The following is a 16,171-nucleotide window of genomic DNA, read 5'->3' as shown; positions in this document are numbered from 1 at the left end:
ATTTAGCGTGTCGATATAATATTATAGGTATACTACACTTAGAATAAATATAAAACAGGGATGTAATTTGGGGAGGGGGATCAGGGTGTGCTGTTGCACCCTTTACTTTTAAAATAGTTCAATTGGCCTGCCACCCTGATGAAATAATGCACGGTTATTATTTATCACTTTAAATTACATTGGTTATAAACAAATATTGTGCTATACATTTTTATTGTATTTTAGTTTTTAAATTGATTTTTACTACTTATTTTGATGCATTGATTCGGTCCATGATGTATGAAAATAATTGGAAACAGGATAATGTACATATATGTAGTATATCAATTTTTATATGGCCTAGTGAAATTTCAAATTGCCTGCTTGATACCTCGTACACCCGAAAAAAAAACCTGAAATGACGCCCCTGATAAGGCATCAGAATAAATAACAAAATGATACAATTTTGAAAACTGTCATCTGTATATCTATCTATAAAGATAAATGTTAGCGGTGGAAGAGTTTAAATTTAATCTTATGCTGAACGCAATTAAATACGTATTATGCTACTATATTATGATGGAAGAAAGAAAAACCGAGTAAATACCTAATCATAATACGTTATAAAAATCTCACTATTCTCAATGTTTTTCTTCAGGCTCAAACTGCAGTCAGTATAGCTGGTCTATTTACTCTTTGAATTATGTTTCATATTAACACTCAAATTCTACACGGAAATAAAACCCCGATCGATGTTCACCCGTTGACGCACGACCCATCTGTACCTCGCCCACATTGCGCACCACTGCGAGTAGTTGCACACTTACACCCGTCGTATCATGCATTTAAAATATTGTATACCGGTGCACGGCGTATGCCGTGATGCTGCTGCAGTAGTGTCCGTGGCGCGCGAGTTCTCTCGAGTACGCCATAACCTCGTTTGCATATTTATAACATTCTCGTGTATTATCGTTTATAAAATATATAATCACAGTGTCCCGTGACGACAACACGTACGTCGTCGACCAAGTTAAACCAGATCAGCCACCGCCGCCGTACGAGTTGTTCGGTCGCTCCTCCGGTCGCGTACATAATATATAGATTGTCTATTGGTCGCACAAACCGTATTATCATACACTGCATCGTGCGCAGGTACGTGATATTATACATACGCGAACCGCCGTATACCCTAACCCCGGTAAAGGTATACATATTATATTGTGATCTGAGCAAATTAGCCGAGTATTTATGTCGGTGGGCGTGTGCGCGTATATATACGTATACATTATACTCGCGTATGTGTGTGATATATACATACGTATATAGTAGGCGCGTCGTTTTATATAATATGACATTATCGTATTATAATGCATTTCGACCAACCGACCGGAATTCTCACGTTATGATGATAATAATAAATATGCGTGTGTGTGTGCTCACACCTATTATACAAATGTGATTTTTTCCTATTCTTTTTTTTTTTTTACAGGTATATTATGTATAACAAGAGTTCACCTCACGCCGGCGACGCGCTCATTGTCGCGGTAGTTTTTGATGTCGCGATTGAATTGTCATCGGGTCGGTGCGCGGTGTGTGTAATGACAATAAAAGGGCCGCCGAATGCCGCTCCGTGACTTTACACGTTTGTCGCCATTATATTATATTATCGGACGTCTTACGGACATTTGTACGTATAATAACACACGACGGCAGTGGCGGCGGCGGCGGCGGCGGCACCGACAACGATGACGGCCGTACTATGGTGTTTTATTATTTTCTCCGTTCTTTATGTTATTACATTATGTATTTTATATTATTTGATAATATTTTTTCGGGGTACTAAAAAGATGCCGACAACACACGCGGCACAATACCCGAATGTATATTGATATGTCGTCGCCCGCGCAAAATTAAGATCTCCGCCCCGGATATCTCTCGGTCAGAAAATTTAACCACCCGGTGTGGGGGCACCCTTCAAGGCTTATATCTCTCGGTGCACACACACACACACACACACACACACACGCCCAAATGCGGAGAATTAGAGAGACGATAATATCGTCGTATATATATATATATACACGAGTGGTACGATATACGCGCACACATTATATTATCTATAGGGGCGGAGAGTGAGACAGAGAGCCACAGAGGACGCACATTATGTCCGTGACTCGGCCGGCCGTTTACGACAATTAATCTTTTGTGAATTCGCTCCACCTACTCGTAACTCGTATCTTTTAAGGAGCGCACCGTGCGAAACAAATCGCGTCGGTACCATGTACACCATCGCCGCCTTGTGCCACTGCCGCCGATGCCGCCGACGACGACGATCGGTATCTCTGTGATCGGGTTCTGCAGGAGGCGACAAAAACCACCAGAAACCGATTCGGATATAATGCGTTATGCGCATATTATCATACAAAGCACCGAACCGCCGACTCCCGACACGTGTTGTGTTATTATATACATCGATCGGATGGAACGGACACATCCGATTTTCGTCCTATATCCAATTACAATCGAACCGACTCCGGTCATTATGGTAGTATATACATTTGCACGAAAATAACTATAAACGCATATTGTACACGTCATGTCCGCTAAATTGTATATACTAAAACGACGCGAGCGCGGAGCACGATCTGCACGTAATAATCCGAATAAGTTATTTTTCCGCCACGGCTAATACTATATATAAAATACAATAAATCAATGTAATAGTGACATTATTAACACGATTGAGTACTATAACTATTGGGGTGTGTATGGAGAAGAGTTCGATTTGTAGCGAAGGTATGCGTTTCGAGAGTAAGACGTTTGAAAATGACTGTAAATGCCCCGAAACGCCGTGTAAAAGAGCTGCATAATATGATTTTAGAAGATACAATAATAGATTGAACGTGAACTGGGGGGGTTCTCGAAGCTCTTATAAGTAGGACAAATTAAAAATTGTGAAAGACACTTTTAAAAAGGCGAACGATCGACTGGAATGGAGAATTTGCGGTGCAGTAGACCTGTAACCTATAATACAGATGGAAAAAAACAGTCGTATTTCAACAATATTATAAATGAAAAGTTATTATCATATTGTTATATCATAATATATTAATATAGTATAGATGGGAATTTATTTTTGTAGAATAGGCACGCGTCCATCAATTATGGTTTAACTTTATTTCTTCAATTCAATCCTGTCTAATTATTATGCTAAGACGAGTTAGACGATCCAAGGCTCTCGTTCGAATCCGTGGAGCTATCACGATGGTTTAGATATGAGTTGCCGCAAATCTGTTTATTTACACAAAACCTGATAATATCCTTTAATGTTTCATTGTTCCACAAATCGAGAAAAGTCTTCAACATGTGGTTCGGACAGTTGTATTCGTTGAGGATCATTGTAAAGTATTTCAACGTGAACACATAGACGTTTTCAAATAATTCCAACCAGGATGTTTCACTTAAGCAGCATAGACACTGTTTGACGTGGTGATCCAATAATGACATTCGATCTCGAATTCTACCACTAAATATTTTAATAAAATTTACAGAATTAAATTAACTGATATCAAGCATACGAAAAGTTTCAGTATAAAACGAATATTATAATTATTTATTTAATTAGCGCAAATTTTATAAGACTATGCATAATATATATATATATTAAATACATTTGTTTTCCAATTTTATAATGTTTTTATTGCAAAATTTTATATTCATAAATAAATAGAACAATAATCGAATGTGATGATGCGTATGAAAAAGATGTGATTCACAGCATGATAAATACGATTAATATGTAAAAATTAATAGAATTTAACGTGTAACATTTATTTATCTTATCGTAGACATGTATAGGTATAATACACATAATAATAAATTGTTTACTGCTAAGACCAATTATAAACTATTTTGTTGTACATTTATTAAAGATAAATTAAATCATACCTTAGCAAATCGAAAAGTTCCATTGAAATCCATCGATAAAATATTCGTAACTTTATTATATAGCTGGGAGTCATTTTTTTTCCATTGACGTCGTAAATTTGATTTACAACACTTTGAACGTCAGAGAAAGGGTTTCCAGTGAATTTATTGACGGCCCCGGGATTCTCAGCCATTAAATCAAATATCCAATTAAACACGTCTTTAATATCTGTATTGTCTGCCAAAGATTCAAAAAATGTTTCATCATCATCCGAAGCGCAATCTACCAAAAACAGCCTAGTGTTCCGCAGCACGGAATTATGAACATATTGAAAAGTTAATGGTTTGTAAATGTCTTCAATTTTGCGAAACATGTACAAAATGTTGTAATCAGTTATGGTATCGTATCCTCTTAAAAACAAAAAAAATATAAACCACAAAATTATAGTTAAAAAACAAAATCTAAATTATTTAAAATCGGTTACAGTAAAAAACCAAAAACGGCAAACGCGACCATGGCGGCATCAAACGGGTGCAGTTCTTTAATTGCGGTCGCAGTCTTATAAGATTCCATCAGACCATTTGGCACTTTAGTTTCATCGACAAATTTTAGTCGCCATACCCGGACCGTTGTCAGTGCGTCCGTAGTGATTGGGCCCCAATCCCATACCTTTTCGTCTCCAAAAACATATCTTTAATTTATAATGTGTTGATTATTATCAGTAGGCAAAACGAAATTTAACATGTTTATATACTTATATACGTCTCAATATAATCTGGTATTTACCATAGATCAAATAAAACGTATTTCTATACCGGTAATGCACTCAACGTGATACAAATTTTAGTAATCAAGATAATCGGCCTTGATGATTTCTTGTTTTGTTCATAACAAATTAATTACAAAAAAACGAATAAGAGTTAATTGTAATCAACAGATACGATTGATTGATATTATTTTAAACCAGTAATTTAACTATTATACTAATGCGGTTGTCTTCAATAACGCAAATAATACATTTGGCAATCCTGCAGTTCTGTGTTGCTGCGTTATTGCGTTAAAACGTGTCAGATTCTGGGCGAATACAGCGTATAGGCATGATGGGTGCTGGCGGTAAAAATGTATTGGAAAAGAGAGGGGGGGAGATAAAGAATGTCTTAAAATGTAAGCTAGATACAGGTTTAATATAATTTAAACGTATAAAATATGTAAATGCTAATTCATACATGTATGCACAACTAAATGTATTTTAAAAAGGAAAGTGAAAAAATTAAATATAGAGATTTATAAATAAAAATGTCCGTGATTTGAAAAATAAATACGAATTCGGGAACACTACTAGGGGCTCGGATCAAGGAATAATAGGTGTAAAGAGAAACGCAGGTTTATTTTCCCTGCTCAAATCCGACGTTTGCCGACCACTTACATTTTAGTCATGACTAATACCTGTTGATCTGATGCAACTGATAATGGCACACGAAATTCTGCAGCTCGTGGTATAGCTGAAGTTTTGGCGGAGTCTGGAAACGCCGGTCGGCTTTTTCCAGGTCTAGTGACATCACGTCGTAGAGCCTGTCAAACGCGCGGACCATCAGCGCGTCGAGGTACGTCTCTCCGGTGCTGCCGATCGACGACTCGCTGCAGTCGTCCGCGGTGGCGGTCGACGACGATATCGTGTCGGCGCTGTCACCGTCCGTCGACTCCACTTCGTTGTTTCTGAACCGCCTGAACAGGTCGAACACCAATTGCCCGCAAGTCTTGAGCACCATCGCGTCTAAAAGCTCCGTCTGGTCCTCATCGTTTCGGGTGTCCGAATCGCATCCCGTCACCTCGACGCACTCGTCCATATTTTAATGATTTCCGTTTTAGATATTTTACTTTGGGCACAGCCGACGTCCGATTCGATGGTTCATTCCATAATCGTGTTAGATTATTTATTATTGGCACTCGATCGTTATTGGCAACAGATATTTTTTTATTTACACGACAAGCTTTTGAATTATTATTCGCGTGTCGTTACTCGGTAACGCTGCACACCGCACACCGCGCGATTGAACGTGTTATACGTTTGTCAACGCTGTTTATTTTCGGGTATTCCTCGTAGTCGAAAGCCGTTTGCGGGAGCGTTCGTAGATACTAATAGGTTCCTTTAATATTTGGTCTGATGGGTTTTATTCCATTCTACGGCGGACCCGGTGTGACCGAGAGGGATGAGGGACTGGAGTTGTGTGATCGGGTTGTAACAACATCATGTTACATACCACATATGTTTATAATATTATATACATTTAGAGACGATACGATTAACGGTTAACCGATACAATAGCATTATTCACGCATAATTAACTATAAGATCAGTAAGACCTATTGCTGAATTATATCTACACAAGAATATAATACGTACATCGACACATTTCATTCTAAAAACTCCGTATGATTACATTAACGATTTAAAAATTAGATTACGAATGCAATTTTTTTTAAAGTTTGCAAACTCATGACTATTTTGTTGATGATCAACCTTAAAGTACCAGTCGATCGTTCGAAATGAGATGTTCTGGACTGCCTCGAATCGTCTCCAATCATGTCCGCGAGTCATGTTCCGGGTTGTATGTTCGTCCTGTGTAGTGACAGTTTTTGCCCTATAAACAAGTGGCTAATGGCACTTAAGGTCAGGTATATATAATATGGCACAGATTCTTCGGGTCTTGGTGTAAATGTTCGTTGAATGCAAATTTCTAATTTAGTGCAGGTGTGTCGGGTACTAAACAGTAAGCATATCTGTTCTATTCGATGTCCGTGTATGTTAGTCTTCACTTTTTTATCGTACCTATACTCATATCATCAAATAAGACTATTTATGTATTCACTAGTAGACTAAAATAATTAAAGAATCTTTTAAAAATAGGTTGATTTTTACTAATATAATTCAAGGTGAGTGTTTTATACAGATAGTAGAAACAGAATTTTAATGGGAACAAACAGTTACTGGTTTACCGAAAAGTTTTTCCAAATGATTAGAGTTATTTGTTTTAAATATTTAAACGTTGTTTACAGTATAGAATTTTGATCTGACAACAGTTCATTTTATTAATTAATGATTTTACGATAATCATTATATTATTGCTATGTCAAGAAAGTGATTATAATTAGATATCTAAAATATGAGTTGGTTTTCCCCTCGGACACTGTGATATCCACTCTGTCAATGGTATTTATAAATCAAATCGTTATTATATAGATAATAATTATTTGAAATGTAAAGAAACGTATACATTCCATCAAGTAAAATAAAGTTACATGAATATATTTGATTATTTTAGAGATCCAAAAAAGATTAATTTTGTGAATGAGCGTTCAAACTAGATACCGTGGTTAAAAACTATATTATTTACAACAAATCCGGTGGTTTTTGTTCAAAATCACCGAATATGAAGAATTAATTGAAGACATTAATAATTACTTTATTATATTAACATTTTCACGTATTCATGATTTATTCAAAATTTTTTCATTTTTTATAAAAAATGAGAACTATTCTAGAAATATATTCTGATACGGGGTAACAGTTGATTTTATTCTTACAACTTATACAATTTGTAATATAAAACATTTTATACAAGAGTAACATTAATGAACTATTATAAAAAACGGTTACTCGAATAGTACGCCACGTATTTTGTACCATGATTCATGATTCATATTTGGGAAACCAACATTTACCATGTAAATTAATTAATTTTCTTTTTCTATAAGGTAATTTATCGTTTATTTATAAACTTAAAATTGTATTTATTTGATCATAGCATTAAAAGAAAGTTTTGGAAGCTCCTTACTAAAATCTCATCACCCCTAGGTTGCACATCACCACTATTATAGGTACATTAATCATGAATTAGTTTTTATACTCAATAACTGTTTTTAAAATAAATGTTATTTTATAAACATAAATTATTTTTAATTTTATTTCCAGCATAAGCAAAAACATTTTATAATTTAATATAATGTACGAATATCATATTATTGTGTGCAATTTTACCGATGAGATTTGTTCGCGATAAGAATTCTAAATATATTATTATTATTTAACCTATAATAATAATAAATAATAATACAACACGGGATTATTATCTGTCATTCGTGCAGGAGTGAAAAACCCGTAACGAGTGCTTTATCATTCAGTCTTTGTAAATAATTATCTGTATTTTTACGTTTACAGATGACCTGTAAAATCATGAAAATTGTGTATAACACGCAACACAATAAATAATACGATTTTGGATATTTTTAGCACAATGTTATTGCAAACGATTTTATACATTTTTTAGTACAATATAAGTAATACCTAACTTCCGGACCCTATAATAGTAATAACATAATTATCTATATAGATGAAGGATTAAAAAATGAAATTAATTTCTATAGATTATTCACAATACATTTGTTTTTAGCCTAATAAATTTACAAAATTGCATTAGAAAAAAGCTATTTTATTTTATATTTAGCTTACCTATACGGCTATAATATTACAATAAGCTAATTTAAAAAAAAAAAGAAAAACGTTCATTAATATTCGACATGCTAAGATTCGTTTTTTTATATCTATCCAACTTAATATTATTACTAATTATTATCGGTGTTAAATAAACTTACTTAAAACTATTAGCGCCCCTTGTTGAATTTCAAAATGGGCTGTAATCGATGACGAACGACTATTATGACAGAAATCAATGGGTTCAATAGTCGAATACATTTTTCACCATGAGTATGGCTGTTCATATTTACTATACAACCGTAAAGAATATACGATATTATATTTTTATACTTTGAAAAATACAGAATTTAATTAAATAAAAAAATTATACTAGCGTTCTAATTGATTTATATTTTCTGTAATTATAATATGTTACTTATACTTAATAATTATACTGCTAATGTACATTTTTATTTACGCAAATATTTTAAATTTGTTCTTAGATTAAATAGATTTGGTGCATCGAAAAAATGTAATGTTTATTTATAAGGATCATAAATTCCTGGAAATTGTGTATAAGTAAATAATAATAAATAAATAAAAGTGAACTAGCCTTATATTATCCAGGTTTTAAAGCTTGGAGAATTGATTTCCCACTCATAGGCGGTTGGAGGTCATACCCATTGTACCTACGTAATTTAGTTATCACAGTTTTTATGAAGGCTAGATAACTGTCAACTGATAAACTGCTCATCCATGTCCGATATAATTTTGTTTGGTACGTAATATTTTTAATGATTTATATACGTTGTACAGGAGACGATAACATATAATATTATTATTATTCATACAGAAATATAAGTACACACTAGTTATGAGTATAAATATAGTAGTTACATTATAAATTATATTAATATATTAGAAAAATAAATTTTGACAAATACTAGAGAAAGCAATTTTTTCATGAAATGAAAACTTCATCAAATAAAATTAAACAGTATAAAAAAATAAAATAAAAAATATTAAATGCTGTTTCTTTTATATACCTTAAAAATATACAAATTGTTAATTTACTATGCTATATTTATATTTTAGACAATTTATAAAAATATATAAATACCAGCAAAATCCGTTACCTGATAATTATCATAAATAATTACTTAATTACTTAACAAGGTATATTATGACAAAAAATAAATTATTTTTTTTTATTTTTTTTAATCAACCATGATCAATTGCATGTATACTCATTGTTTATAAAATTGTGTAACAAATATATATTTTTAAGCTGATAACCCAATTAGATAGTAAAATAAATTTTTACTATAATAGGTACTAAAAAATAAAAATTAATAAGATTGATCTATTGTCTTATAGGTTTTAATTGTTACAAATTAACAAATTAATATGTCCTTAAACTGTTCAATAAGTTTTTGATTAAATCATAAATTTAATTCCAAAAAAAAGTACAAAATTTTAAATTTAAATTAATTAAATACAATCAATACAATATACGAAAAACGATTTTAAGGAAAAGGTGACGATAAGCTTTAAAAATAAATTTGTGGTTATATATTTTTATATTTTTAATTTCAGTATTAAAAAATAAATATTATACGGTAAATATTTAAGCATTTAACCGAGACACAAATATTTTATTAACATATTAATCAAAAAAAAATAGTCAAGTATAGTTCAAAAATGTTTATAATTATCCATATAATGTACAATAACTATTCATTTTTATAACAAAAATAAAAATAAAATTGGTCAAAAATAACATAATAATTTCCGTTTTTTTTTGTAATTTCTATTTAGTTCTTCCATATTATTTCAAAAGATTTTTTTCTAGGATTTTGTTAATGCCTTTAGAGATCATATATTTCTTGCTCTGTACTACCTTCAAAGTTAAACTGAACAGTGTTTTTCTTCCAAAACTTGATGATATGACGGAAAAAACGCATTATTTAAACACTAATACATTCATTATTACTTTATCCAGAAAATAAAATGATAAATGTTGGTACTTTTTTTTAATAAGTTTATCAAATAATCAAAAACTCATTGAACAACAAAATTCTAACGATAAACGGAATTACTCATTATGGGTAATTATATAGATGTATTGTATTCAAAGTAAGGAATACTAATGCTCAGTCATTTCAATGATTTTATCAAACTGATCAATTATTATGATGATGTTATTACTATAATTACTCACATCTAATTTATATTAAATATAACTGACTTCTAATAACGCAAATATTTGGTTAGGTAAATTAATGCCATATAATTTAGTTATGTGCTTGATTTCGTGTAAGCACCGTATCAACACTCATTTAAAATAAAAAGTTTAAACAAGCTATACTTTAATCGTAAACATACTGGCGACAGGCCATCTATCCCAGAGAAATAAAAATGTTTTTCATAAAATTGGTTTTTATTATTTTTATTGGGAAATGCTTTGAAAACGTGATATTTGCAGCTGTAAGTATAATACACAGTTTTTCAAAATTCATATTCCATTCTATTATTTTATTATATTCAATATTACTATACAGAGTGATTCACCGAGCATTCTTAAATAAACTTAAAGACCATATTTACAAATTCTTAAGACTTTTTTATACTACTTAAAGAGTATTAGAATTTGAATGAATTGTTTATAAAATTAAAAAAATGTGGGTGAGCATGTTTGGTGAATCACTCTGTATAAGAATAAATACTTTTACATGACTGTAATAATTTTAGTACAATCCAATGCTAACTTATACGATACGATTTCAAAAATTGTATTTTCAACCCAATTTCACTGGAAATTATACAATCAACAAATACAGAGAAAAGGAATTCGTTAATGGATATATTGCACTTGACTCGCCAGTACCATTAGAAAAGGTGGGCAAATAATACTATTTAATAGGTACCTATAATAACAAATAGTTCCTTCAATAAAAGACTTCAGAATATTATAGCGTTTACTTAATATTTAATATGTTATATTTTATTAAGAATCCGCATATTATGCTTATGCTAGCATACATTTTAGCATACATGTGTGTAAATATTTTTAAAGCTTGTCGTAGTATTTCAACGTTGTAATCCAGAAGGTGTAAACTGTGAATATTTTCAATCATGGACTTTAAACGATCTTTGCCCTAAATTAAAGGACAAGAATCAAATATGGTCCAGTTGGTACAGAGCATTTGATCCACAACCAAATTGTCCAGTAACAAAAGTAAGAAATATTATTCTTATATAATTTTATTTGTGAGTTTATTTGAATATATCTAATGTACATTTTTTTTAAATTATTTCACATTACCCTATTTAATATATTAATATTGTAGTACATTATTTAAAATCTGGATATAATGAAATATTAGGTATATAATGTGATAACTTGTACACACGAGAAAAGCAAACACCAAATGGTAACACTTTATGATTTGATTAAGCTTGGTAGATTTGGATTATTTAATATTTTAAATCTCTACACCATTTTCTATTCAGCCAGTGAGGTGATTTACCAGGAATGGTGTCAGAGTCTAGAGCAGATATAAGTGGATTTGAGTGATCGGATAGTCTGGAACGGAATCGAGTATACAGAATTTTACTTATTTCTTCTATTGTGTTTATTTTTTAATTTGGTAGTAGATTGGAAGGTATGCATTTTATTTGTATTAATTTTTTTCGTTGCGTCCATTACAATATTAAAATAAATATTAAGAATATTAAGAATGTCAGTATAAATATTATGTTCAACAAAACTTGATTTTTCAGTAATTAAAGGAACGTTGAAAAGATATACTAAACTTCTTACTTATTAGCGTTTTGATTCAGATTATAAAGGAAATCATTAAAATCATAAGTGTACAAAATATTTTGTCGTTAGAAATTCTTAAAATTGTTTTTTTTTTTTTTAATACTAAACTTAAAAATGTAATATGAGATTATTTATAAATTGGTGTTACAGAATTTTTTTAAAATATCTAAAATACAATAAAAAAAATTAGAAGTACTATGAAAGAACTCCGCATCAAGCATTTTAGATTTTTGGATAGGTACGGCGTTTTCGCGTAACATTTGTATGTCTAACTGAGTTACGATGTAATTACCTATCATATTTAATAGGTTATATTGCTGAGTAATAACATAAAAGTAACTTTTATTCATATAATTAACGAATAATACTTTTAAATCGTTTTTCAATGCATTTCTTGTTAAAAAAAACTATAAAGGTTAGAGTAACAAATAATTATAAAGGTATAATAAAATGAAAAATACAAAACTAATATATGTGCAGGGTAGTAAAAAATTTATTTTTTTTTTTTAAATAAAATTTTAATTAATTAAATCAGAAATACAGTCTGTTTATAGAGCATAAGCAATTATTCTGAATTAACTATAGGTAATAATTATAAGTTTTATCTATCATTGTAACGTAAATTAGTAATCTGAATAAATTAAATATATAATATTATACAATAGGTATATTGTTCATTAGTATCTATGACATAGATTCTACGTGTTTCAACCTAATTTCATTAATTGTTTTTATGTAAGTATTAATACATTTTAAATATTTAGGTGAATTCTTTTATACGAAATGGAACTATTGATTTTGCGCCAGCGGTTCGATGGTATCCCGATATTGTTAACTATCAATGGAAAGTGACACAAAAATTTTATGCTGCAGGTGAACGTTATATAGGTAGTTACACGTTTGATTTATCAGTGTTTGGCTACAGGAAAAGAAACATTAAACAATCAAAAGAATAAAATGTAATTCATTTTACGCATACAGATATTTTACAATTTATTTAACCATTAATAGACTATTTAATTTTATTAAAAATCACACTTACGTCCAGATATATATATGTTCTAAAACTTAATTATATATTTTATCACTAACTATATTATATTTTTGTATTTGGCTGAAAATGGGATGACGGTGTTATAATTATATTCTTTGTACATTTTAATAAATAAACTTTAAACTTTTTGTTGTACTTTTTATTTGAATAAAATTTATATCTGATTTATTATATATATATATATATACATTGTACGTAGATATATATAAATGTAAGAAATATGTCACACATTGAGTTTAATAAAAAAATAATTATTTGAAAATTGAATTTAAATAAAATATATTATAATTAATATAAAAAATAATGGCCACCGCTACTGAAATTAATTTAAGATCAATAAAAAAAAAAAATAATAATAATATTAATCTTTTTAATGAAAATAAAATGAAACATAAATTGATATTTTGAAATGTTAATAAAAAATGAATAATGTTAATAAATATTTCAAAAATTCAAAAAACAAAGCAACAATTTAGAACATTTATAAATTATAAGAATTATTTAGTTTAGCGTGAAAATAGTTTATTAAAATTATATAAGGTTATAGAAATGATGTATCGTATCTCTTGCAAAACGAATGATGATTAATGTGAATATACCTGCTCAAGTGTATACATTTTTTATCACAATTATTATCATAACTTCATTATTCGCGCATACATTTGTTTTTAAATGAATCAATTTGGTAATTTCGTCAAAATATACTCAAAATATGTCATATTAACTAGAAATCGCTATAATATAGCATGATGATTGGCTATTTGTTCTTTGTAAAATTGTGTACAGTAGTTTTTCATAAACTCACGCCATCCGTTAGAACAAATAGGTGACCAATTATAGTACCAAATTGCATTCAAATAATTAAATCTGTATTTCATATTATATAGATACCGTCAAATATATTTTACATTGTATTAATTTTTACAACAAAAAACGGCTTATTGTTCTGATAAATATTGATTTTTTTGTAATATTGATTTGAATATTCCATCGCCGATCGTTTGAATAGATAATAAATTTATTTTAACCAAACTATTTTAAAATAATTAAAGTCGTCATATTGTAGTATAGGCGATAATAATTAGTATAACAACAAACATTGCATTAATTAGCAAGCACAGCAACAAAAAAAATGTCAAACGTATTAAAGACGACGTTTTATTGTATTTTTATTGGTGCACATTTAATAAATGTTCTATCTGTAAGTATATTTTATTATTGCATGGTACATAGATAAATTTGATCTGTTTTAGAATACCTCAACACATTTTCATGATCCAGCAGATACATTTACAAATTTTCTCTGGTCCTTAATTTTTGCTTTTACAAAATATATTATATTTTATTATAATTTTTAGTTCAATCCATTGTTAACTTACACTATACGTTTTAAAAAAATTGATGCAAAACCTAACTTCACTGTGGACTATTATACGATCGATCAATATAAATATGAACAATATTTAAATGGAAAATGTACAATAAATTCGAAAGAACTTATAAACAAAGTAAGTAAAAATAAAACCATTGACGATGAATATATCATACTTAAATTTCTACTACTGCTTGTTCATTATTGAGGCAATAGTATACTTCTAAGTTCTAGTTGTTTAGCTATACATTTAATTCGTATATAATATATTTTTATAGATAGTTGTAGTTTTCTATCGTTGTGATCCTGAAGGCATTAACTGTGAATACTTTCAAACTTGGAAATTAACAGATATCTGTCCTAAATTAAAGGACAAGAACCAAATATGGTCCCGTTGGTATAGTTCGTTTGATCCACCGATGCAATGTCCAATAAATAAAGTGAGAAAGTAATAAATTATATTATTTAATTATTTTGCATTTGATTGTAATGATAGAAATGTTGTACTATAGTACTCACAAGCGTAAAAAATATATCTTACAAATGTTAGTATATTTGTTAAACAGTCCTGTTACACTCTGTATATAAAGGAATAAAATATTTATAACACGTTATTATTTCAAGTAAATTTTACTTATTTCAGAATGTACAACATTTAAAATACTATAAGATGTTCATAAAATTATAACCAAATATAATGAATAAAAATATAGTAAATTTGTCTAAATCATAATGTTTAAAAGAAATTACTTTTTAATTTAGGTACATTATGAATTGAAGAATGGAACCTTCGATATAGGTGCAATACTTTTGTGGTATCCTCTAGCACCTGATTACCAATGGAGAGTAGTTCAAAATATGTATGCTGATGATATATTTGTAGGTAGTTACACAATCAAAGGATTTATTTTTGGCTACAGAAAAAAATTAAAGACTTTTTTTAAACTATAATTTTTTATTTATTCAAATAAATAGTACATAATATTCATCAAATACTAATAAAAAATATTTATTTATTTAACAATTTTTTTTTACTTTCATAAATAACCAACAACTTTCATAGAATACTTAGATACACACTAAATACTTCTTATTTCCAAACAAAGATTTCTCATCAAATGATTTTCTTATAATTCCAAAACCAAACACCATAGATACATGAAATTATTACAAATTAAAAAATATAATTTAATGTTCTTCATAAGTGAACTACATACCTATAGGCAAAATGCAATATTTAAAATATACATTTTTTTAAATTATTTCATAGTATACTTTTTAATACATTAATATAAAAATGAATTATTTTAAATCTGAGAATAATGAAACATTAAGTATATAATAGGATAGCTTATATCATATGAAGCTTTAATTATTGTTGAATGTGGTGGTAAAAATAAAAATAAAATTTTACTTTTATTTTAGAACATACAATCTAAAATTATTTTTTTACAATAAGCATGCGTGATATGAATATATTTTTTTGAATTGATACACACGAGAAAAGCAGACAACCAATGGTAACACTTTATGACTGG

The 16,171-nt window shown here is 29.4% G+C and overlaps 3 protein-coding genes across 3 annotated transcripts; 2 read left to right on the top strand and 1 right to left on the bottom strand.

Moving 5' to 3' along the window:
* Positions 1 to 3,189: 3,189 nt before the first annotated feature.
* LOC113551008 lies at positions 3,190 to 5,754 on the bottom strand. Its single transcript, XM_026952997.1, has 4 exons — positions 5,354 to 5,754; positions 4,392 to 4,598; positions 3,928 to 4,317; positions 3,190 to 3,505 (listed from the first exon to the last, which is right to left on the bottom strand). The coding sequence occupies exons 1-4, from the start codon at positions 5,752 to 5,754 to the stop codon at positions 3,190 to 3,192; spliced, it is 1,314 nt and encodes a 437-aa protein (XP_026808798.1).
* A 4,967-nt stretch (positions 5,755 to 10,721) lies between these two features.
* Positions 10,722 to 13,206, top strand: LOC113554705. Its single transcript, XM_026958659.1, has 4 exons — positions 10,722 to 10,868; positions 11,133 to 11,279; positions 11,458 to 11,619; positions 12,972 to 13,206. Exons 1-4 carry the CDS (start codon positions 10,800 to 10,802, stop codon positions 13,161 to 13,163), a joined length of 570 nt encoding a protein of 189 aa, XP_026814460.1. The 5' UTR covers positions 10,722 to 10,799; the 3' UTR covers positions 13,164 to 13,206.
* Positions 13,207 to 14,010: 804 nt separating this feature from the next.
* LOC113551012 lies at positions 14,011 to 15,560 on the top strand (the record flags this gene model as incomplete). The annotated part of the gene is made up of 4 exons (XM_026953000.1): positions 14,011 to 14,031; positions 14,620 to 14,773; positions 14,916 to 15,073; positions 15,396 to 15,560. Coding segments are annotated over exons 1-4 (498 nt in total), but the record flags the coding sequence as incomplete, so codon positions are not given.
* Positions 15,561 to 16,171: the final 611 nt, after the last annotated feature.

This window comes from Rhopalosiphum maidis, chromosome 2 (assembly GCF_003676215.2).
Source record: "Rhopalosiphum maidis isolate BTI-1 chromosome 2, ASM367621v3, whole genome shotgun sequence".
Classification (NCBI taxonomy): domain Eukaryota; kingdom Metazoa; phylum Arthropoda; class Insecta; order Hemiptera; family Aphididae; genus Rhopalosiphum; species Rhopalosiphum maidis.
Note: the sequence above shows the minus strand (reverse complement) of the source record. Positions and strands in the feature narration are given on the sequence as shown.